The following is a 26,243-nucleotide window of genomic DNA, read 5'->3' as shown; positions in this document are numbered from 1 at the left end:
CACAAAGACCAAACTGGGTAGGAAGCTCAAAGGACTGGAGCACGCGCTTCCCAGGCACATGGTCCTGATTCCATTACCAGAACTGCCTTGCGGATGGACTAAGGCAGAACTTCTGGCTGGCACCACCTCCAGACTGAGTACCGCTAGAGGAAGATTTCATTAGAGTTTGTCTTAAGAAACGGGAGTAGATTTATGAAGGCAATTGATTTTATCATATAATTGAAATGATCATTAAAACAATGTGCTTTGAGAATGATGGAAGAGTGCATGAAATGCTGATTTTCCTTTTGAAGCACTTTTTCATCAAATTGTTTGACTTTCACAGCACAGTCATAAAGTGAGTTATATTTACCCAGAAATGTAGAAATGTATGTCTCCTCAGGCCCCCAGGGGCCTGCCTTAATTCCTTGATTTTCAAATCATTCTCTTGTGGAGGTGATTAGTTTATAGATTGGTTCTGTCCTTATAGATTAGCTCTTCTTCTCATGTTGCCAGGTCTGAGGCTGCACACACCAGGCCTTGAAGCCGTGTGTGATTTGACAGTTATCTGATCCTGCAGCTGTCAGTTTTATGCAAGCTTGCCTCTTTCCTGAGGTTACCAGTCCCCTCTGCTGCTACCTTGCCTACATTGCATCTTCATATTTGACACTGGGAAGGAGATGGCTGTCGGCTTCTATAGAATTAGGGAGGGAGGTGTAATGCGTCAATTCAGAGGGGCAATGCTTCTATGAGATTCACTGGGAATCTTATTACATTGCAGGTTCTGGGTTCGGAGGTTTTGGGACCTCCTCCTAATGCCCAGAACTGCATCTTAGAAGAAGTTCTCTGGTCTCTTAGACCACACTAGCACTTCACTTCAGAGTTGTAGCAGGAGAAGTGTATTTGGAGTCTGGGGGAAGGGAGAGAGTTTGAATTACAACCAGAAGTGCTCAAGGATTTATGGAATATAGACAGCACAGTACAAAATTCAGAAAATTAGTGTTCATCTTTAGGCCAACATTTTCTGGTGAGGATTTGACATGTGAATTTTCATTGCAGAAACTCTACAAAATCAGAAGATTTTTTTGTTTGTTTATTTGTTTTTGGTGTTTGGGTCACACCCAGTGGTGCTAAAGGTTTTTTCCTGGCTCTACACTCAGGAATCATTTGTGATAGGGTTTGGAGAACTATATATAATGCCAGGGATAGAATCCAGGTCTGCCTCTTGAAAGCCAAGTGCCTTACCCAATATCTGGTTTAGGAAATGTATTTTTAACAACAAAATAATAAACTTTACTAATAATCTTTATTATTACTTTATTTTTACATCAAATATTGTATTTATTCTGAAGTATCCATATAATAAAGTCACTTCCACCCTTTTACATTTTTTGTAAGATTTCCAGGGCAAGAGAGCAGTACACATGCCACTGTCCATCTCGGGGTGCAGTTTGGTCACTAGGGGACTTGTGTGGTGGTAGGGACACTTCCCCATAGCTACTCCTCCCTAGGAGACCTTCAGGAAAGATTTCTGTTTCTTTCCTTGTGTGGATAACACTCACCCAGGGCCTCATTACTCGCTGCTCAGTAAACCAGGACTTCACCAGCCCTGGAATTTTCTTATTTCCTTCTAAGTTGCATGCAGTCAGGCAATTATCAGCAACATGGGGATCCCCAGGCCACTTCTACTCACATTCCCCAAGTGGGTGAGACCATCTATATTCATTCCAAGGATGCTCTGTCCAGACATCCGTGAAGGGAGAGTTGACATTACAGTTCTAGGTAGCCCAGTTCATTAGTCAGCGGAGGAGCAATTAGTCAGCAGAGGGCAGCTTTCAATTTTGAAAGAAGCAAAGCCAACAGGGGCACGGGAGGAAATATTGCAATTCTCTGAGGAACACAGACCTATAGTGGGACAGTCGGGGGTGCTGTCTGTCAGGTCACACTCCTTCACAGAATGCTCCAGGCCCTGAGCCAGTGGACAACCGTACAGTCTGAAGCATGGCCTTTCTTTGGACTTGTTTTTGATGGGAGACTTCACTTGCAGGCCTATCTGTCCACCCTGTGGAATGCATTCATCTTTCTCCTAAGTAGGACATCAAATGCCTGCTTTCTTTTTTCTCACTAAGAACACAAAGGCCTGGTGCCTAGAGAGCTTCTGGCCTGCCTGGCCTTCCAGCCACACGTGTGGGCAGAGATGACTTTCCTGTACTTGCTGCTATTTCCAGGGTCCACTCAAGGACTATCTGGGGTTTTGTCCTACAGTAATGGGGGAAGACCCAGCCAACACACAGTCTCTGCACTCCATGTCTCTCTCACCAAATGGCCCTGTGCTATATAAGGAAAATTTCATTGAATCTACAATGCACACAAGTAATCTATATGGAAATGTTGACGTGTAGCATGCCTTAATCACTGCATTGCTATACTGTTTCTGTCATGCCCTTTGCATAGGTAAGGGACTAGAGAGATAGCAGAGAGGTTAACTTTCCTTGCATGAGGCCCCTGTTTGATGCCCGGCGCCACATATGGTTTCCAGAAGTGATTCCTGAGCACAGAACCAGGAGTAAATCCTGATCACAGTTAGTAAATCCTGATCACAAAGCAAACAACAAAATAGTTGAATTTTGACAAATTGTCATAACCAACCAAAGCTGAGAAATCAATGATGAAAATGATCGAAGCTTTTATAACCATCATGTTCTTTTGTCTTAAGAGTGGAGATAAATTTGCAAGACAAACATTTATTTTTTATGCTCTGTGTGTGTGTGTGTGTGTGTGTGAGAGAGAGAGAGAGAGAGAGAGAGAGAGAGAGAGAGAGATACAGAGATACAGAGAGACAAAGAGACAGAGAGATGGTGGGGGAAACAGTTCAAGTACTGCTCAGGGATGCCAGAGGCTACTCCTGGAGATTCAGTCTACAGAGTTGGATGGTTTAATACTTGAAACTGATGGTGAGGTTCTGGTTGGACCCACGGTGCTGGGGCCACCAGGATCACAGCTGCTGGAGCCATGCAGTGTTGGGGATTGAACTCAGGCCCATGTGTGCACAAAGTGGGCATCTGACCCCTGAGTTATCTCCCACACCCAAGTTAAACTTTTCTTGATGGGCAGGATTTACTTCTTCATGTAAATCCTCATGGTTTTTGGGTCCGTGTCCCTCAGTGACAGGGGGTGGGGTGGAGGACTCAGGGATGCTCCTGAAACTAAGAGTTGCTGAGCCCCAAAAGCTGGCCCTTAGTCCTCCTTGGGGCTTTGCTCTTTGGGTTGCTCATTTGTCTTGTCCTCTGATTCCTTGGAAGCAGGTATTTACTCTTAGCATTATTGCAAGATGTATATTCTTACATTTATTGAGAAAAATGTCCTCAGTAAACATAAGAATGTCCTTCAGTGAGTTTACAACAGAGTCTGCATGGAGTTTTCTTTGTGCTAATTAGTCCTGGAGCAAACTATATTATGTTTCAGGACAGTGAAGGCCAGTTCTCTCATTATAAAGCTCAAACTGGCAGTTAGGGTAACGCTTCAATGGAAGGACCCTGAGCCAGGTCGTGGGAGTCCAGTGCCATCCCATAGCTCGGAAATCACAGGGCTGAAGTCCAGGCTCATGGATGGAAAGGAAGCGGGGAGACAGAAAGATAAATGAAAGAAAAAATAAATGAGTAGAGTTGGGACTTGGAGGGAGCATAACCATAACCTGCCAAGGCTGCCTTTTCCTCATCTATTGTGTCTAAATGGAAAACAAGTCTGTCATTCATAGATGTCTCCTGGATGCCATTTCCCTCCTAACTGACCAGTCATCCAAGCAAAATCAAGGGCTTTGGAAATAGTACAGGGTTAAGGCACTTGCCCTGCACATAGCCAACCCCGGTTCAAAGGTTCCCTAAGCATCCCAAACACAGAGATGGGAGTAGCCCCCAAGCTCTGATAGGTGTGTCCTAAGACAAAAACAAAATCCAGGGGGCTAGGAAGGTAGCTCAAGTGGTAGAGAACTGTGCCTGGCCTGTGAGAAGGCCTGGATTCAACTCCCAACAACACTTGGTCCCCTCAGTACTGCCAAGTACAGACTGAACATCCCTAGGGATGCTCCTATGAAAAAACACTGATCAATCCCACTTCTGGCTTTTAATTGGCTGTGGACTTTTACAGCCCTCTGCAATATAGATGGAACCTCATCTTTATAATTGGTTTCCTAACATATGCAACCTCAAGCACCAAGTGGAGACCCTTCAAATATAAGAAGTCCGGCACCTCTTGATTTCCACTCTCCCCACCCCGCAGCCCCCATCCAACGTGACCCCTGCAGTACTCATGGGACCATATACCGTTCCAGGCACTGAACAAAGGATGACATGTACACGCGCAAGTATCCTTAGCTATTGTACTATTTCTCTGTCCCCTAAAGACTCTATCTTTAGAGTCATCATCTCATCTGAATCTCAGTGCCTGGATGAACCCTGGCTCCCTCCCTCATCTGAAACAGTCATCATGTCCCTTGGTGTCATTATGTTGGTCAGAGTCAGCACCCCTGCAAGGGTGTGAAATATCTTTGCAGAAATTATAAAATGCTGCTTCTCTGGCTGGTGCAAACCCCACTCTCCGCCTCAGTGGACTTACTTCAGCCTTGTTCACAGCAGCCTGGAGACCTCTGACCCTGACTGAAAAGGGTTTATTTGACTAAAAGTTTTCAGTTTTTTCCAATATCTTCAATTCATGGTATGAGAATGGCAACATAAAATTCTCCCTATTTCCTAAACCTGTATCTCTCATTCTTTATCTGTGGCTTTAACTTCAGGGCTTGGTGAATACTAGGAATTCAAAGAATGTTGAATGAATTAAAAAATGTGATACCTTGATTGAGCCTGTCTTTATTTTGGCTTAGACCTCAGAATAAAGATCTTCTAGACCAGTGTTTCTCAAAGAGCTTTGTTTGGCAGTGGCCAACTTGTCCTAGTGATTGGCCTCTAGTCTTGTGCTGTGACCCCCTTCCCCCACCCACATATGCAATTTTCACCGGTGGCCTCCTTGAAATTTCTTGGGAGCCCACAAAGGGTCATGTGATCCCCAGATGAGAAAAGTTGTTTTAGAGTACTTCTCACATTGGATGGTTTGTTCTCTCTATGTTAAATTACCTCCTTCCCTGGATAGGGAGCTTTTTGATGTTAAAGAATGACTTTCATTAATGAATAAATGAGCAATCAAGTTGTTTAGTGGAGCTACCGATATACTGTGTATGTCTAGTAAGAGTTTACTTATGTTAACGCCTGTTTGTTTGTGGGCCATATTTGCCTGTGCTCACTCCTGGCTCTGTGCACAAGAAATCACTTCTGGCAAGGCTTGGGGGACCAAATGGGAAGCCAGGGATCAAACCCAGGCTGGCCACATGCAATGCAAGCACCTTACCTGCTGTACTGTTGTTCTGGCCCCAACGCCTGAGGCTTTTTTTTTTGTGACTGGGGCAGCCAGCCTGGTGATGCTGGCCAGGGCCATGTCAATGCCATTGATTTTAAATCTCAACAAAATGAAAAAAGTTGCTGTTACATCCAGAAATCTAAGAAGTGATTTTCTGGGGAGAATAGATGAGTTCCAGTGTGAGTTGGAGATACCTGCTGAACATTTAGATGAAAATTTCCAAAGAGGACACATGCTGTGGAATTTGAGAGAGCAGCTGGGGGACAGAGGGAAGCCAGAGACCTGGGTGTAGATGCTCATTCAGAAGGAAACGGGCTATGGACACCGGTCAGGATTGAAAGTCTGACTAAGTCTGGTCAGAAGATCTTCTTTTACCCTTGGGTTTTCAAAAAATTCAAATGTGTTGCCAATATTTGAAAAACTTAGGAAATCTTCACACATTCCAGAATCTCTTTCAATTGACCGGGGCCATGGTGCTGAGGAGTGACTCTCTGAGCGGCTGCCTGTATCCTGCCTCTCTGCTTCCTGGGCCTAGCCCAGTCCCCTGGGTTTTCTAGAAAGCCAAGCCAGCAGAGAGGATGGAGAAGGAAGTAGGGAGGAAATGAGGGAGGTGGGAAGAAAGGAGCCTTCCTGAGTGTCATGGATTTGGATGATCGAATGATCACCATAAACAGTGCATATCACAATGCACAGATTTCTATATTAATTAAAATTCTGTCCATAATTTATCTCAGTGAGTCTGAAGAATTATAAAACCTACATAGCTATATGAAATAATGTTAAAAAATTTATTTACGGTTCTACAGTAAAATAATCAATCCCATATGGTGGCCTGAAATTCTACTTTAATCATGCTTTTGCTAATTAAAATGATTGTTTTGGTGTGGGAGTGGGTAGGTGGGGGCGTTTCTCCCAAATGGTACTCAGAGATTCCAAACCAACAGGCTGGTGGCCCACTACAGGGGCCCGAGGATGTGGTGCTGCTCCAGTCTGCCGTAACCATGACGCTGTGGTGTGGGGCAGGGCCGGGGGCATCATGAGTGTCTGGGATTGAACAGGATTGGCCTCATGCAAGGCACTTGCCTTAACTCCTATGCTAACTCCTAGCCACTGAGAGGACTATTTTATAAGTATTTTTAAAGGAAATTTTCTTCAGAAGAAACTTTTTATTCTACAACATAGTATAACTTAACAAGTAGTTAATTGTTCTTTTTTTTCTAGATGTCACTTAGAGATGCCACTTTTGCAGGTGTCTGAAATATTTTTTTAATGAGTGACACATTTTTATTTTTAAATGTAGAAAAACTGACAAAAAATCATATGATTTTAAGTTGCTCTAATAAACCCAGAATCTAAATGGGGACTTCTAAATGCCCTATTGCATATTTTCTTTCTTTCTTTCTTTCTTTCTTTCTTTCTTTCTTTCTTTCTCCTTCCTTCCTTCCTTCCTTCCCTCCCTCCTTCCTTTCTTCTGTCCTTCCTTCCTTCCTTCCTTCCTTCCTTCCTTCCTTCCTTCCCTCCTTCCTTTCTTCTGTCCTTCCTTCCTTCCTTCCTTCCTTCCTTCCTTCCTTCCTTCCTTCCTAACTTCCTTCCTTCCTTCCTTCCTTCCTTCCTTCCTTCCTTCCTTCCTTTCTTCTGTCCTCTCTTCCTTCCTTCCCTCCTTCCTTCTCTCCCTCCCTCCCTCCCTCCCTCCCTCCCTCCCTCCCTCCCTCCCTCCTTCCTTCCTTCCTTCCTACCTTCCTTCCTTCCTTCCTTCCTTCCTCTCTTTTTCTTTCTTTCTATCTTTTTTATTCTTTCTTTCCTTCTTGCTTGCTTCTTGCACTCCCTCAAGGATGTCTGAGGGTCATTGTCCATGATACCCATCAATTGGGTCTGAAGCTCAATCTAGGGCCTGAGGATATGGCACTGCTTGGACTCAGTGGTAATGGCGTGGGGGGGGGGGTGGAATGGGAGGAGGATGTGGGCACTGGGGCTATACCTGGATTAGAGGAGGTCTCCAAAGTTACACACAGAGATTCTTGGAGTCATGGTAGAACTCAGGTCTGTGAGCATTGTAAACATATTTCCCTGACCCCTGAGCCATCTCGATGCCCCTAAGATTCTTCCCTCTTGTCAAGGGGAGCAGCAGTAGATGACGTCCACTGGCTCTGCTAGTAGAGCTAGCAAGCTCTGCTATACTCAGGGGACTGACTTGATTCCAAGCCAGATGATGACTTCAGAGTTCCTGTTATTAAAACTATCACTGGATATTTTAACAACTGGCCACCCATTTATAAAGTCCATTTATCGAAGGCATTCCTTATACTGGAAATAGGGAGAAAATACTTTTGAGAGACTATGCCATTTACTTGTTTCCTGGAAATTTTCTTTTTGAATGTACATCTTCTTTTAGAAAGTAATTGCTCAGGGACCTGGAGAAACAACACAGTGGGTAGGTAGCTTCCTTGCATGTAGCTGACCTTTGATCAGTCCCCAGTACCACTTACCCCTGAGCCCTGTCAGGAGTGATCTCTGTGTGTAGAGCCAGAAGTAAGCCCTGAGCACTGCCAGATGTGGCCCCTAAGCCAAAATAATTTTTGAATGGTAACTGCACATTATAAAAAAATTTCTAAACAAGATGAGGAATGGGTGGAAAGTGATTATAAAAGAAGTAGAACAATATACTAATTGTGGAGTTCGAATGGTAGGTATGGGTGTTAGTGTCGTTTTCAACCGTTCTGTATGCGTGAACATTTTTGTAACAAAGATGTTGGAAAAGAAGTGATTGCTTGAGACAACTTCTAGCTGCAATTTAAATATTGTGTCAGTGGGTGGTGGCAATGATTTGGGAATGATAGATGTTTATGCAAACCCTCACTGATTAAAAACCAGGAACTTCATTAAGATGGCTGAATTTATGCCAGAATTCAGAGAGCATTTTCCAAGTACTTCTTTAAAGAAGTAATGTCTTGAAGCATTATTCAGCACCTTTCTGACTAATGTTCTTTTCATTTTCTGGGAAGTGTGATACCTAGGTTAGTCACTTCCTCCCAGTGGGTGGAGCTTGCTTAGATAACTTCCCCATCAGCACAGGTTACTGCTGCTGAGTCTATCACCATGTCTTCAAGGGTCTAACTTGAGTAAGCTGAGCCAAAGAATAGTGAAGAAGCTTCACACAACAGTGATGTCTCTCAAGATACAAAACCCTTTTCTTTTTCTTCTCAAGATTTTTTTGGTCTTTATTGTTAGATGGCTGGGGTTGATGTACTCTACTTCTCATTTTGGAGCTCTCTTACTTTGCTCTATCTCCTCTTCTTTTTGCTTCTTCAAACCCCACAAAGCAACAGTGGTCCTCCAGTGTGTTTAATAGGTACTCTCAGAGAATCAGACTTTGTATAATACTGTATTCTGAAAGCATCTTAAACTTGTCTGAATTATGTCCAGCTGCTGGTAGCATCTAATTGATACATAGAACTCCTTGACCTGTGTCTTTATATTCTTCTTCTCCTGTGATGGCCACAATACAACTGTTGACCACAGTGTATGCAGTGATGAGCCTTGTCATACAGACCCTTGGATGAATCTGTGGGAGGTTTTCTTTGCAACACATCCCAGGAGTGGCATATAAGAACACACAACCTTCATTTCATCAATTACTGCCAGATTGTTAGCCAGTCCTAATTCTTAACAGCAGTGCAGTGAGGTTTGCTGTTTTTCTCTCCCTTCTTCAAAGCCTACCCTTATCAGATTTTCTAAATTTTACAATTTTGATGGGAGTAAAGTAGTAACTTGTTATTTTAATTTGCATCTTTTTGATTAATGATAAAGTTATGCTACTCACTGCTCTTTGGTTAGCTATTTAAATTCCCCCATCTGTGAATTCTGTGGCCCAGTTTTCTTGCCCTTTTCAGGATGCAAATGTAACTTTTAACTTGATGATATTAGTTTAGGCTTTCCCAGTGCTTTTCAAATCAAAATAATAAACCAAAGCTATAGCACTGACTTAAGGTAGTGACAGTTAATTTCTTCTTCAAGGCCCTATTGGCTGCCTTCCTAGTGCTAATTGTAACCTACAGCTATATTATTTACTTGTGGTTTTCTTCTTGTTGGCCAATCTTGCCTGCTAGAAAACATGCTGTAGGATAGTACAGATTCTGTCTACTTTATCAAGTGGTTTTATTCCTTCACATAGCTGCTTGAAAGGATTATTGATTCTGTTCATTAACTGAATATTGAGTTCACATGCCAGATATTGAGTTGGCCTATAGCATTTCAAGACACAGTTACCAGGAGAAAAAAAAAAGGCATCAATAAGATACAATTTTTTTAATTTATTCATTTTGGTTTGGGGGCCACAACCGGTGGAATTCAAGGCTTAATCCTTGCTCTATGCTCAGGAATCACTCCTGGTGGGGCTTGGAGGACCATAATATGCCAGGAATCAAACTGGGGTCTGCCACATGCAAGGCTTACCCCTTTACTCTCTCTCTCTGGTAACACAATTTTAAACAGTTTTATGATGCTTAAACTCATAAAAGGCTGAAGTCAAAACAAAACATCCTAGAAATCTGCCTTTTGGGGGGGCAAGAGAAATATGCATAGGAGAGAACTTTCCTCCAAGAACTTCAGCTGGAGTCTAGAGTTTCCATACAGTCTGAGCAGCCTGCTTTTCGAGTTTGGGAATACCAGTTTTAAAACTCAGTGTCAAGACCTGATGAGCTAGCCTCAAAATAAACTCTTGGACCAAGATCTAAAGCTGACTTCATCCAAAACCCAAACAACTGCCTGACACACCCATTGACTAAAGACGGGTTTTCTCCCACTGGCAATTATTTTCACAATGCTCAATTACAGGCTGTTTCATTTCCATGGTTTTATTTTGAAACTCCAGTCTCTGCCAGGGAAGGAGATATGCAGATCTGTGATGCTCAATGAGAACGAAAAAAAAAAAGACACGATTTCAATTTATCTAGGCATTCATTGACTCCAGCTAGGTGACCCTCATTCAGTGTTGCTATGTGGAGAGAGGAGAAATCAACTCCACCTCGCTGCTCTCAAATGCTGGGGACTCATTTATTATTCGTTACACCTTGCAAGGGAGCCAAGAACTTGCAAGAAACACTCTACAGAGTTCAAGGTTTCCCTAGCATGTGAGGTTGGACTGGAGGATTCTGCTCTGTTTCCTAAGCCAGCCATCTCAAGCAAAGTCGAAACTTGCTTGCTCAGGTTAGTCAAATCACTAGCCCATAGCACTCAGGAAATTGAACCCTATTATTCTTTGCTCAATTAGGTAAAGTTTTCCAGGCATTTCCTAATGTGAAAAGGGAATTTGAACTTCGTCTTTTTAATTTTCTGAGAGAAATCTTGGATCAGAGAATAAACTGCAAACTGGGCTATTTTCTTTAATTTTATTAGTGAGCGATGTTAAGACCTCTCTGTGACTCAAGGCACGAACTACCATTGCGAAACAAACATTCATTCAACCGTCATTGAATGCACTGAGAATTAACTGAGGAAAAATAGGCCTGGTCTCCGGATGTTTGTAACATAGTTAAATGTGGCACCAAGCATAAAGAAGATGGAACTCGGAGAGGGCAGGCACCTCAGACCAAGGGAGCAGTGGTGTGAATTCCAGAGAGCAGAGAAAGCACACTATGTCCAGGGGTCCACAGTAGTTCAACATGATTGGAATACTGAGTGGAAAGGAGGCAACCGTGACAGATGAGTGTAAGCCAGGGACAGGTCTAAGCTCAATTATGGTCCCGATTTCACAGAAGCCTTCTTGTTTTTAAGTGTCTGTGTCTTTGCCAAACGGTTCCACAAACCTTTTAGGAAATACACCCCTGTGGTCCAGGTGTACTCTCACCCAAAGCATGCCTTCTAAACTATGGGTCAGGATTTCTGCCTGATTTTAAAAGTCCCCCATTCTCTGCCATGAACAATTTGGGGTGGCAAGTTGATTGAGTCATTTTTGTATCGCAATTGTGAAGTTATTTTCAGCTGAGACAGTCCCCTTCAAAGCAGAATCAAATAATTAAAATAGGCCCAATTACAACATAATTCTTAATTAAAAATGGGGCATCAGGAATAGAGTACAGGCATGAAAATATTTGCCTTGCACATTGCCGACTCTAGTTTGATCCCCGGCACCCCATCTCTTTTCCTGACTACCTCCAGGAGTGACCCCTGAGCACAGAGCCAGTAGTAAGTCCTGAGCACAGCCAGGTTTTAAAAATAAAATAAAGGTGAGACATCAGAAGCTTTTCTAAGTGCCCCAAATATGTGATATCTTGACCCTAATGGATTCAGACCTCTATGGGGATCGAGATGTGTGTATTTGGAAAAAAAATTCCATGGACATCTAGGGCACATTCATGGTTAAAATCTACTTTAGAGACCTTTTATTTTGCACAGAAAATAGCCTTTCTGGACAATTCTAGAGTATGTTTTTTTACCATATTTTTACAAGCTACACTGAAGTAATAGGAGACAGAAGTATTCTAGTAAAAGTCAATCCTCTTGTCCTAGAAATTTATTTTTGGTGATTTTCTATTAGATCAATAAAGCCAGGGTCATAGTTATAATCAGGAATGGGTCATAAATCCCCTCTCTACCTTTATTTCCTTTAAAGAGTAGAACATATGAATTATCTCCTTGCCAATTGGATTTACATGCAAGATATATGGTGTGGGCAAATTTGAGTTGGAGCAATCAGAGTTGGCTGTGATCTTTATTGACAAGTAACTGTACAGTTGCTGCTATTGCTCATATTTCATGAGGCAGCATTCAGTCTTGCTATAGACATTGCTAAAAGAACTTACAATGGGCTCAAGGAGACCTCAGCATTATTTCCCGTGGTCTGTTTTTGGGTGGGCTGATAATAAAGAAATGTATCGAGTAGACATTTTTAAAAAGCCAGGTGCCAAGGGAAAAGGAATATTACTTATGAGAATATCAGTAAGGATGGAGAGAAATGGCACATTTTTTTACTCCTGATTCAGGAGACTCACAGCATTGAACTGAGTGCCCAATGTAATGGATTGTTTGGCACTGAGCATGGATTGGAAGGAATTAGAGGTGATGGCTGGGAGCTATTGTGGACATCAGCTGACAGTGTAAAATATAGTCTGTTTGTTTGTTTGGGATTTGGAGTCATACCCGGTGCTCAGGGCTTACTCCTTTTTCTGTGCTCAAGGATCAGTCCTAGCAGTGCTCAGGGGTACATGTGGTGCTGGAGATCAAACTGGGGTTGCCTCTGTGCAAGGCAAGATCCTTAATCCCTATACTGTCTCCCATCCCCAATACAGACTAGTGTGCTCTACTATCCCCCATAGAATAGTACGCTCTACAACGAAAACCTGGTAAGTAATCCAAAGCATTCACTACTGAAGAATATTAGTGTTATTCTTATCTTCTCGACTTATGTCTTTTTCTGGTTTACACTGATTTAGAAGTAAAGGAAAACCTGTACTAGAATTAGAAAATCTGCAAGGAATTTTGCTTGGAGACTGTTTTTAGATTTTTTTTCCCCATTGGTGATTTATTTGTAGGACTTATAAAAATGTTTTAATTTTAAAAAAGCAAAAATTAGAATAATAGTAAAACTAATGAATATTCATGCAATTCTATTATTCTCTTGTCATATTCAACTCATTTTGGGTTTTGCTTTTATTTGGGGTGATCTCACAATACTCAGGGTTGGGGGGTCTACTTCTGGTGATACTTGGCTAGCCACGCTGAATGGTCCAAAGCTTGACTCATTGCTGCTGAGGATTACCAGGGCCACACAGATGATGTTCGGGGCTCTAGGACTACATCTGGCAGAGTTCAGGGAGACCATGTGGTGAAGGGAATCAAACCAGCATCCTGGTGTTGCTAAGAAATTGCTCTTGACCCCTTCTTCGTACTGTTTTTATTTAAATCTCCTACAGCTGCCCTCGCTCACCAAATTAGTGAATTAGTCTTCAGTTTTCACTGTATCACTGTATCACTGTCATCCCGTTGATCTTCAATTTACTCGAGCGGGTGCCAGTAACATCTCTATTTCTCCCAGCCCTGAGATTTTAGTAGCCGCTCCTTACTCGTGTTCTCCCAATGATTGGAGGCTCTTTCAGGGTCAGAAGAATGAGACCTACTGTCGTTACTGTATTTGGCATATCAAGTACGCCACAGGGAGCTTGCCAGGCTCAGCCCGTGTGGGCGGGATACTCTTGGTAGCTTGCCGGGCTCTCTGAGAGGCATAAATGGATGGGAAATGTCTTATAAGCAGCCTGGAGCATGGCGGTGGTTAGGAAGTAGAGGTCGGCTTGCTAGGGCTGGATCTCTTGGGGTGTGGAGGCTCTCACCCACCCCACAGCCTGGCACGGAGTCAGGTGGCATGGTTCTGGGGGCCTCTTTTTATACTCCCTTCTGGGAGGAGCATCTGTGAGTTCAATATTTAATTATTTTAATAAAACTCTTCAGCTTTATTAAAATAATTTACATAAAACACTGTGTAAGTTTAAGGCATTTATATGATGATTAGATAGCATATATATTGTGAAACGCTTGCTGTTACAGTGAGGTAAGTTAGTACATTCATGTCTTCACATAATTATCTTTTGTTTTGTGATGAGACTATTTAAGATCTCTCAGCAACTTCAATGCAGAGGGAAAGTATTGTAATTTTAGTTACTGGTGCTATACATAAGAAGTTCAGAATTTATTCAGAGTATAACTGAGTTTTCAGCCCTGTGACATTATCTTGCTATTTCCCCCACCTCCTGGCCCCTGGCAGTTGCCATTTCCATTATTTCTGTGAATTCAACTTTTGTAGGTTATACATATAAATGATATAATACAGTATTTGTTTTTCTCTGCCTGATGTATTTTATTTAACAGAATGCCCTCAAGGCCTTTCAGGTTGTCATAAATGACAGAGAATTTCCTTCTTTATTGTGGCCAAATAGATTCATTATATAAATTATATGCTTGTATAATTTTGGATCTATATCACATCTTTATTCATTCACCTGTTTGTGAACAACTTAGGTTGTTCTGTGTCTTATCTGCTGTGACTAATGATGTAGGGAATACAGGTTCAGACACATCTTTGAGAGAGTGAGTTCATTTCCTTCAGATATGTACCCAGAGTGGAACTGCTGGTTGTATTGTATTTCTAATTTTAATTTTAGTTTTCCTACTCTTTTCATAGTGGTTGTACAAATTTGCATTTCTACCAACAACACACAAGAATTCCTTTCTCCCCATACCTTCACTGTACTTGTTATCTCTCATCTCTGATAATAACCCCACTACCACGTGTGACATGATATCGCAATTGTGCTTTGGATTTGCATTTCCCTGACTGCTAGTGATGTTGAGCATATTTCCATGTACATACTTGCTGGTTGTAAGCATTCTTGAAAAACCTTCTACCCATTCTTTGAGAAGTTCATTAGTTTTATTTATTTACTTTTGCTATTGAGCAATATGAACTCCTTATGTATTTGAATATTGACCCTAGATGAGATCCAGCGTTGGCAAATAGTCTTCAGCATTGTCTGGGTTGCTTTTAAATTTTGTGTATTGATACTTTTATTGTGCAGAAACTTTTTGAGGCGAGACGTCCCAAGCGATACTCAGGGGATACTCAGCCTACCAGGCTGCATGGTTTACTGCAAGGACTTGAGGATATTAAACTGATCCGGTTCTGAGTGCTGGGGACCATCTAGAGATGCTTGATGAGCCATGTGGTATGGGAATAGGAGCAGAGCATTTCTCTATGGTACCTTTCTAGACCTGCAGAAACTTTTTATTTTGATGCAGTCCTACTTGATTACTTTATCTTTGTCCTGTATTCTTTTAGTATCACATTAAAAAAACAAGACAAGATGAAGGCGAAAGACTGGGGAGATAGCTCAATTGGACACATTCCTTGCACACACAAGGTCCACGGGGTGGGTTTGGAAGTCCTGAGCACCACTGGACCTGGCCTTCACTTCATGTCCAGGACCAAACACAAGAAATCATGTCTGTACTTCCAGTCGAGCAATGCTGAGGAGACATTCCCCTATCCTCTCCACCCTAAAAAAAGAAAAACAAAACCATTGCCTAGGCCAATGTCAAGGAGAAGTCCCTCTGTGTTTTCTTCTAAGCATTTTATGGTTTTAGCTTTTACATTTAAGCCTTGATCCATTCTGAATGAACATTTATGGTGGTGTGAGCCCTTCAGTAATGACAAAATCCATTAGATCCTTGGGCCTTTGGGGCTGGTTCAGGTCTGGGGTAGGTGTTGAACCCAGGGCCCCTGTGCATACTGTTGTGTGAATGTGGACATAGTTGGGGAGCCCCGTGAAAGGCAGAGTCCTGTCTGTTCAGGGTGCTCTGGGATTTGGATGACCTGGAGGAAGGACAAGCATCTCTCTCTGAGAAATAAGGATTCTCTCTTGGAGTAAAGTCTCTTACCCAGTTGAATGCTGGTGTCCAGGGGTTCCTGATGCTGCTCAGAGAACTCAACAGTCTTCTGATGCTCCTATACACTTCTGTCTTTAAACTGCATAAACTAAGTCTGATGTTTGTAACATTCAACTTTTGAATCCTATTTTCCTGAGCTCCCTTTAAAACTTGATTTTGCTTGGCGAGATACCCCCTTCCCATGGAGCTGTTTCTCCTTGCAACGGAGTTTGTCTTTTTATCCAGTGGAGGTACAGTCAGAGGGCATAGAACCAGGGCTCAAGTTGATGAGCACTTTCAGGGTTTTTATTATGGAGAGACACACGTATCAGTGACAATGCCAGTGTACACGAGGAGGAACAGTGGCCCAGACTGCACTGTCCTTGGTTGGTCTCTTTTCTTATTCTTTTTGGAAGATCAGTCACATCCTGAACAGGAGAAACTGTGTTGATGTTTTATAATATTGCTTGGGGTTGGGGTCATTGCATTCGGGTAAGACACCTGTTTGGCAAGAGTGAAGCTGCAAGTTTTCTCCTCAGCACCATCCCACACTCAGGACATGCCACATGTGATAGTGGCAGCGCTGCTGTTTGGGGTCTGCAGCACACAACAAAGTGTGTGGTCTCTGTGCACTATAGTGAAGTGTATAATGAGCACTGCATACAGTAAAATGTCTGAGTACTGCAGTCAAGTGTGCATGAGCCCTGTTTATCAACAACAAAACGGGAAGGGAGGGATGAGAGAGCTCAAACGGCAGGGCACATGACTGGCCTGTGCATGCCCTGAGTTCAGTCCATGATACCACATGCACCCTGAGTACTGCCAGTTGTGACCCTGGTGAGCCCTGAGCACCACCCAGCCCAGCTGTGCTGAGCATCACCAGGAGTTGCCCCTAATTCAAAAACATATTAAAAATTTAAAAGGATGGGAGGGAAATTTAAAATTAAAATAATAAGATGAAAATCTGGGAGTTAGGCTAAATTATAGTGTACCCGGGGTGTTAAAACGGGAATTAGCACTGAATGTTCTCATTGACAGGTGAAGAAACTGAAGCTCAGAAATCTTTTTTTCACTGGGGGTCTCACATATAGAGGTGGCAGAACAAAAGCCCAAGTGTTCTCTCATCCTTTCCTCATCTGAACAATGTTGCTGCACCTTTTGCAGAGAGAATTGGAGTCATTTCTCATCAGGATTTAATGATGCACACACAAATCAACGTTTAGAAGCTGGTTCTGATTTTTTACAAACTGACCTCTGAATATAACATAATGACCATTGCAAATGAATCTTTGGCTTCCAAACTTGACAGTGTCTTATAGCTCTGTTCTCTCTCTTAACTACCAGGTCATATTTCCATTTTATTGCAAATTGAACAGAAGGAGTTTTATTTCACAGCCAGTAGTTTAGCAGGACCACTTTTGGTTGCAAACCCTGCTGGCTCTACGGGAATTGAACATGAGGATGTGTGGGTGTAAGAACCTTTCCAATGGTGCGTTCCAGATGATTTTGAAAGGGCTGTGGATTGTGCTCTCATGATTGCAAATATGTCAGTGCTGTATTATTTACTCTTTTTCTGTTTAGGACCAGATCTTTATGGAAAATGTGGGTGCAGTTAAGCAGCTCTGCAAACTGACCAATAACCTTGAAGAAAGAATAGAAGAGTTAGAAATCTGGAACCGGAAGCTGGCCAGGCTAAAACGGCTCAGTAGCTGGAAGTCGTCAGCCAGCGAGGCGAGTTCTATCAGGTACCTCTGGGACAGGACGGCCAGGGACTTCTACAGAAAGGAGAGGCTTTGATGGTGTGTGTGTGTGTGTGTGTGTGTGTGTGTGTGTGTGTGTGTGTGTGTGTGTTCTTTCCATGATGTGGTTCATTGAATGGTCTTTTTTTTTTCCCTTGCCACATCCAGCTGTAGTCAGGGCTTACTCCTGGCTGTGTGCCCAGGGATCACTCCTGGTGGGTCTGGGGTGGGGGTGATCATCAGCACAGCAGTGCCAGGGACCGAACCAGTGTTACTGCAGCAAGGCAAATGCCTTACCTACTGTAATATCTCTCCACCCTGAAATGTTCTTTTTGATCAGGCGGCAACCGTTATTTTCTGATAATAAAGTCCCTTATTTTATTTTATTGGTTTTTGGGCCATGTCCAGTGGTGCACAGAGGTTATTCCTGCCTCTGTGCTCAAGGATCATTACCACATGGTCCCCTGGGTGCCCAGGGATCCAACCTGGGTTGGTCAAGTGCAGGACAAGTGCCCTACCTTCTGTGTTATCACTCTGGTCCCCTTATTATGTTTCAAGAGGTTTTTGGAACAAAGTTGCCGCCTGTAATAATTTTCACATTTTTTTTTCATTTTCTGCTTTAAGAATGAAGCAGCTGGTTTTCAAGAGCAGTTGTGATAGGAAGTGTTGAATTTTAGCAAAAGGTGACTTCTTTAACTGGGAGAGGTGGCTGTTTCTAAAATTAGAAAAGCAATTTTGGTTCTCAGGAATTACTTCAAATTTTAATTTTTATTATTACTGAAGCAGGTAAATTTTCAGGGGTCTAATTTTGACAAAAAGAGAAATGTAACATTTAATGCATTCATTTACTCTTCCTAAGGTTATTTTCCACAAAAAAACCCTCTTATGTGCCTTGGCTTTTCCTTTTTTAAAATTACCATCCACTGTCCACTGTCCACTGTCCTTTTGTTGTTCATCGATTTGCTCGAGCGGGCCCAGTAACGTCTCCATTTTGAGACTTGTTACTATGATTGGCATATTGAATACATCACGGGTAGCTTGCCAGGCTTTGCCATGTGGGTGAGATACCTTGGTAGCTTTCCAGGCTCCCCGAGAGGGGCAAAGGAATCATGTTATAAAAACAGTAATATTGTTGTGTTTCTGACTTTTGTCTTCTAAGAGCTGGAGAAGCATTTGAATAGTAATTATTTTCTCTCTCTTTTCAAGTAAATCTAGCAGAACTGTTAGTACATCTTCTCCAAGAAAGGCCATTCCCTCCAAAACCAACAAGGTAAGTAGACTTCAATTTATAATGAACAGAAATGATATTAATGATACCCCAAAAACCTCTTTTGAGAATTGGTCAAGATGGTTTGCCTCATTTGCTTATTGATGGTGTACTAAACAGGCATCCCTATGTATTTCAGGTGTTTAAATACTACCCTGATTTTTCAAAAAAGAAGTTTAGAGAAATAGATACAGAGCATATTCATTTGAGATAAATTATTCTGCTGCATTTATTTTAGCACTGTTTCCATCTGGTGAAATTCACCAGTCATCACATGTAGATGGCCCTGAGCGGCAAGATATGTCAGTGACTTGTCTCAACTTACTCCCTTATCTTTGGCTTCAGAAGATCCCTGGGGACTTTAGTTAATCCCCAAATCCCTCCTTTACCTTTGATATTTTGTGCTGTATATGTAAATATAGAGCATAGGTATTCACTTATCTCCCAGGATTGAAACATGATGCATTTATTAGTGGATAAAGAGAAATTTCATTAATAGGATGACATTCACAGTAAAAAGGGGTCGATCACTCATGAGCTAAAGTATCCTCCCTCCAGTGTAGTGAAGTGCCAGTACTTCGTCCCTCCTCCCTCTGCCATTCTTTGGTAACTGTGTGATTCACCTTGCTTTCTCTGATCCTCTGACATCCTCAAGATGCTTCTTCCCAGGCTAAGGCATTCATGACTTTCACAGAGATTTGCTTAAGCATTGCTTCAATATTTGGGCCACTGATCTAGCTTGTTTTTTTTTTTTTCATGTTATACTGAATTGGTCTATGCTTTAAAAAATTCAGAAATATTTTAATATTCTACTAATACCTAGTCAAGTGTTGTATAGATGATAAGCTTATATCTATGGCAATAGGTATAAATACACGGATAAATATACATGTAGAAGTATTCTTGGGCAGGTTACTTAAAACATAGAGATAATAGGAGATTGTTAACTGATCAAATGAACCAAAGTTTTTAACACGGTACCCAGGACCTAGCTGATTGCTTTATAAACTTAAAACATTAACAAATATTTGGCTGGAGTTATAGCACAGCGGTAGGGCATTTACCTTGTGTGCGGCCGGCATGACCGACCCGGGTTCAATTCCTCTGCCCCTCTTGGAAAGCCTGGCAAGCTACCGAGAGTATTTTGCCCATATGTCAAAGCCTGGCAAGCTACTCGTGATGTATTCGATATGCCAAACACAGTAACAACAAGTCTCACAATGGAGATGTTACTGAGCTCGCTCAAGCAAATTGATGAACAACAGGAGGACAGTGACAGTGACAGTGTAGAGAAGGGGCCCATTTCTCTGACTAGGTTGCTGTGGGATAGAGCAAGTGACATGCACATCGCTTGGTCACTGCCAGAGCTGCAAACCACTGTACCTTTCATATTGCACTCAGTCTTTATTTTGCAGTGACATTTGAACAGTAACTAGAATTCATGGGTTGTAGAAACAAGCATTTCTGCCTTCCTCTTTCTGTGTGTCCAGGATCTGGTACATATTTATCCTTGAGACATATTTGTCAAATAAATTCTCAAACAGGGAGCCTCACCTGAAAGTATTCCCTGAAAGCCCCCAGAATAGATGAAGCACATGGAGTGATTCAGGCTCTTGGGGATAGGCGTGGATGGGAATGTGGACACAGGGGCGGGGTCTGATGCAAGTGCATAGAGCACGTATCCAAGTAGGTGACTGTTTATAGTCCTATGGGATGCAGGTTAAGTTAGGAGGACAAGGCCTCTCTTGACAAGGAATTTCAAACAAGACAAGGAAGATCACCGGGAAAAACAAAGGTCATTTGTAATTGAATATTAAAAAATTATTAATACTCAGAGTTCTGTAGGAGTATTATGGAACTCAGGCCTCCAAGGAGAGGGATAGTTACAGGAGCTGTTAGAATAGGTTTCAGTTGAAACCGCATAAACAAGAGGCGGAAACTGACCATGGCTTGATGGGTTTGGTTAGAGAGAAGAGCGGAAGATAAAGGCTGAAAACACAGGTTAGACTCAGTTTCTGAATCACCAGGTTAAGAAATTTATTCAAAAATCCAAGCAGATCTTTAGAATAATAGCAGTAATATTTATATTGTATTGTTTCCTATTTTATATATAGACAAGAAAAAGGAGGCATCATACTTTTATGCTTAAAAACACAGTTTTCAGAGTAATATGCTTTTTGTTTCAAATTCCAGCTCTGTGGCTTATTAGCTATGTAATACTGGGTATGGAACTTAATTTTCCTAGGGCTCAATTTTCCCCATCTTTAAAAATGGGGTCATTACAGTATCTACCTTCATAGATTGTTGGGGATTATTTTAAGGATTAAATAAGACAGTGAAGGTTAAGCTGGATAGTGTTATTTAAGTGTTCACCATTACTGTTTTTTTTCAAACCCCTCATTTCGGTGGTTATGATATTAAGTTGTCTATGTGAGAAAGTGTGTCTTTGTTGGAGATGTCAGCTATATCTCTGTTACTGACTTTCCTTACATGCCACCAACACACTAGGAATCCTAAGGTTTATGGGCCATCAGATCCAATTGTGGATGGATTTGGTTCTTTCAGTTTTGTAGGGGCGTTCATGGGTGGAGATGACTGGGAGCAGTTGGTGGGACCTACTGTGTAGTAAGACTCTTGGAGAAGTCCTTGCCTCAGTTTCCACATAGCTGCTTGTGCTAGCTAACAGGCGCATTTTTAGATGAAAACAAAAGAAAAAAATGAGGTTTCCTAAACTACCAGCCATACGATCTGTAGGATGTCTCTTCCTCCTCCTTCTCTCCCCCTCTCCCTCTAAGAAGTAGGTGGGTGATTCTGGCTGTATATTTATGATTGGGATGAGGTAGGAAGGTCCTAGGGCTCAAGAGAGAATTTCCTGAGAGTGAAGAGCAAGAGGAAGGGGGAAAAACAGATACTGGGTCAGAGTTCAGTGTGTGCCTTCCATGTCCACACTGACCGGTTTGATTCCCCCACACTGCAGAGTCTCCTAAGCACCTTTAGGTGCAGCTGATGAGGTCCACAGCATCAGCAGCATAAGCCCCAAGCAGCACTTACCCTCAGGCCTTTGCTATGAACTACTACCCATTGCTGAGAATACCAGATGGGGCCCTGGGTCTCCTGAGTGCAGGTGGGGCACCCCCCCCCACCACACACACACACACACACACACACACACACACACACACACTGGAACTCACACAATACTTTTCATTACCTTACCTTTTACAGATTCCAGCCCCTGGGCTGGAGCGATAGCACAGCGGGTAGGGCGTCCGCCTTACAAGCGGCCAACATGGCCAACCCGAGTTCGATTCCTCCGCCCCACTCGGAGAGCCCGGCAAGCTATGAGAGTATTCGATATACCAGACACAGTAACAACAAAGTCTCCAATGGAGACGTTACTGGGCCCGCTCGAGCAAATCGATGATCAACGGGAGGGTCTTTACCTTTACCTTTATACCACCTCAAATGAAAATCTTTTTGTTCCCAGATTCTTTTTTGGTTTAGTCTTGTTTTATTTTGGGGCCATACCTGGTAGGCTTAGGGCTTATTCCTGGCTCTGTGCTCAGGGATCACTCCGGGTGCTGCTTCTGGGAACACATATGGTACATGGAATCAAACCTGGGTCAGATACATGCCAAATGCCTTATGTGCTTCACTATTTCTCTGGCCCTGAGACAGCGATTTCTGGAGTATTTAGATTTTTAGCAGATTCCATAGAAATTCTTTTAGACCTTCTTTTGAGAGAATCATTAATCTGTTCATTAAATTTACTCTGAAAAGTGGGCAAGTATTATTTTCATCATTCTTATTTTAATGATGAGGAAAATGGGGCTCAATAACACACGGATAATATGTTCAGGAATCAGTTGAAAATCTGCTTTCGGGACTTTGGTTATATCCCAACACTGAGTCAAGAGTATGGAGCAGATTCGCAGAGATATACAATCATCTGGCTGTAGTAGGAAGTAGATTGAAGGGGAAATGCTTGTCTTGACTCTAATAAATACTAGTAAATTCTACTTGCGTCAACAAATGTCACCGAGTTCCTTTTCTGTACAGAGTGCTAACTATTACAACATCTTCAGAACAGTTCCAGAGAAATGTGGGAATGGTAGAAACCATCCACTTTGGAATATTTACTGCCTTCCAAAGTTACAATGCCCCCAAGGCTTGGGAATTTATTAAAAAGGGTAATCCAAGGGCTGGAGAGCTTCCTGGACTGAAGCACATGCTTTGGATGCCAGAGGCTCAGGTTCCATCCCTGGCAGTGCATAGTCTTCCTAGCACCACTAGGAGTGAATCCTGAGTGCTGAGCCAGGAGTAGCCCATGAGAACCTTCAGGTGTAGCCCCACAACCCAAAGTAAGATAAAATAGAAGAGGTACTTACAATTTATCCCTATATTACATAGCAGAATATTTTCTTTCTTTCTTTCTTTCTTTCTTTCTTTCTTTCTTTCTTTCTTTCTTTCTTTCGTAGGTCGGGGGCACCTTTGGTGGTGCTTAGAGTTTACTCCTAGCTCTGCACTCAGAGATCACTTCTGGTGGTGCTCAGAGGACTATATGTGGTTATGGGGATTAGCCACACACAAGCCAAGGGCCTTACTTGCTATACTATCTCTCTGAATGTAGGAAGAATGTTTCCTAAATTCAGATTACCAGCAGGAGAAACTCAAACAAAGACCAGTTTTAAGCATTATTTCTTCTTTGAGGGGGCGAGCTTTGGGCCACACCTGGCAATGCTCAGGGGTTACACTTAGCTCTGCACCCAGGAATTACTCCTGATGGTCCTCTGGATCGTTTGGGATGCCAGGAATCAAATGCTGGTTGGCCTTGTGCTAGGCAAGCATCCTTCCTGCTATACTATAGCTCCAGCCCCTTAAGCTATTTCTAAAAATAGCTTATTATCCTCCTCCAGTTCTCTTCTAACCAACAGCATGGTTTTACCTTGTGCCCTCAGAACGATGCAATCATTTCTCCCTACTGCATGAAAGAAGGCACTTATTTAGGGACACCTTAATTGAGTAGGCAGAAGGTCTCTGCAAGTGCCTTGCCCACCAATTACATAGCTGCTGTACTCAAGTTTGAGGCTTATTCCTCTTATACAGGTTTTTATGCCTATATGCATCAGTCCTAAAGGCTTTCTAGTCACTTCCTAGAGTCTACGATTTACTTATTTTCATACTCCCTATAGTGTTGTACACAGTTGTGCTTAATGAATAGCTGTTAGAGGTATCTAAGAATAAATAAACACAGCCCCAGAACTGTTCTGAAGGCTTAAGGACCACTGTGTGCGACTTGAGGAGTACTCATGCAGTAGGATTTCATGCCACAAAACTCTCTTTGTCATGTCTGCAATTCAGTCTTTGGGATTTGCTCTATTATGTCCTGGAGAAGTTTTGATTTTCAAAAAGTGTTCTGTTAAAAAAAGATGACCATCTGGGTTCAATATAGTGCCTGGCTGGTCCCCTTTTATGATCAAAGTTCAAATATAAGGGCTAAGGGAATGTCACAGACGATGGTCTTGCTGGATGTTAGGGGAAAAAGGATGATGGCAGCCTTGAGCATCAAGGGAAGAGAGGGACTTGAGGATTTGGGGAGAACTTTTCAGGGAAGCATAATGACAGATGGAGGTTTGTAGGAGGAGTACTAAGGAGCAAGGAATACCCCTCCTGGGAGCTAGTCCCCAGGTGCCCTTCCTCAGTGTTGATGATTTATCACTGCTCATTACTGAATCTTTTTATAGGCTTATTTTTCAGGAAAAAAACAGTGGTGTCCTAACTGGGTTTTCCAGACCTTGGTTATAACTCTAATTGCTGTGATGGCATTTTGGTAAGAAAATCTTCTATTTTATGTTATGTCAAACTCTTTTCTGCCTCTCATCTTTCTTTCCTCACTGATGAACTGACCTTCTGTCTATTTTGAAGACAAGGAGCCTTTTAAACTGGGCACTGACCTTCAATTTAGCTTCACGATGAGGGAGGTCTTTTTAAAAGAAAGGAAACACTGACTTTCTGCACTTAATGTATGATGAAAGATTTTTTTTCAATAACTAATGTTTTTTAACAGCTCGCCATGCCTCTCACGTGTGTGTCTTTTAATCTTTTAAAAATGTTCTCAAATTCTTTGTTCTTCTTCCGGTCTATTTTTGGGAAACAAAAAAAATGGGCAGTCAGGTACAACCCACTTTCCCTTGGATGCTCATATTTATTAGGATTTTTCTGGATTTTTCAGTGAAGACCTCACAACAGAGCGACTTGGAGATGTTGGCATGGTAGACACATTTACGAAGAAAGCAAACATGGTTAGGACCTATGTGTTCACTATGTAAGCAATTGTGGGTGTCTTGACCACCACTCGCACACCCTCTCCACACCTTCTTGTGGTGGAGGAATTTTTCTCAGGATCCTGGTCCAAGAGGTCCCTGAGTCGTTGAGTCCTGGTCATCATACTCTGTTCTTTAGGTCTTCTAGTTTTCAGTCTGACCATTCATATGCTGGAAAGGCTGCTGATGCCTCTTCCCAATATGCTTTGTTCCCATAGGAAAGGTCAGGCCTTTGGGCCTTGTCTTGGGGAAGACAATTCTTCTCAAAGTCTAAGGAAGTGTGCTTAAGGTTTGTCCAGTTTCTTGACCCAAAGTAGCTTTCTAGGTAAGAAAACAGTGTGGGTCTCTCAGTAGCTTCTCTCCTTTAGTCCTTTGACTTGTCCCTCTCTAGTGTCCACTGTGGGCTGCGTCCCTAGCATGTGACCCCAGTGCCCAGAATTCCCATTTGAAACTTGAATGAACGCATCATCTGGTAGAATCCCTAAGTCTGGTACTGGGGGAACATCTACGATTTAGCAGACACACTCAGTGTTGCTTAAAGTCTCCATAAGAAGGAGACTTTAGACATAGGTCCACATCAATCCTAGTGAAGATTGTAGAAGGTGCAGTTCTGGCGAGATTTTAGGGGATGATGCTCTCTAGCTGTGTTTGAGATAGAGTAATACTCTGCCAGGCTCTGTGGACCTGTTGATTCAGGGGTAAGGCCAGACCACAGATTACTCCTCAGGTCCGGTAGTGCTAGGGACCAAGAAGGCCATGCCCAGGAGACTTTCGGGGGAAGGGGTGCCAGCAGTACCTTGACCATGGGTTTGAGAACACCTGCTCTAGCCCTTCCAACTACCTCCCCAGCTCTAGAGAATGATTTTTAAGTGATTTTTATCAGACCTTATGAATTCCAATATTGTTGGCCAATGAGACCATAACTGAATAATAATATTAAGGTTATTATCTTATTTCTGGGCCCTGCAGGGTATATACAAAAAGGATCAAAACTAGAGTTTACCTTCAAAGGCGGGGAAAAATAGGATAGATGTCCATTTCTGTCTCAATCCTAGGAATTCTCTGGGCTGGAGCAATAGCACAGTGGGTAGGGCATTTGCTTTGCACGCGGCT

The 26,243-nt window shown here is 42.4% G+C and overlaps 1 protein-coding gene across 1 annotated transcript in view; it reads left to right on the top strand.

The window, feature by feature from the left end:
• Positions 1 to 26,243, top strand: part of MYRFL (myelin regulatory factor like) — a 167,849-nt gene that overhangs the window by 119,980 nt on the left and 21,626 nt on the right. The window contains exons 14-16 of the mRNA XM_056130686.1: positions 17,383 to 17,546; positions 18,747 to 18,810; positions 24,552 to 24,637. Of these exons, the coding sequence (XP_055986661.1) occupies positions 17,383 to 17,546; positions 18,747 to 18,810; positions 24,552 to 24,637 (314 nt within the window). The remainder of the gene's footprint in view (positions 1 to 17,382; positions 17,547 to 18,746; positions 18,811 to 24,551; positions 24,638 to 26,243) is intronic.

This window comes from Sorex fumeus, unplaced genomic scaffold (assembly GCF_029834395.1).
Source record: "Sorex fumeus unplaced genomic scaffold, SorFum_2.1 ptg000081l, whole genome shotgun sequence".
NCBI classification, from domain to species: Eukaryota; Metazoa; Chordata; class Mammalia; order Eulipotyphla; family Soricidae; genus Sorex; species Sorex fumeus.
Note: the sequence above shows the minus strand (reverse complement) of the source record. Positions and strands in the feature narration are given on the sequence as shown.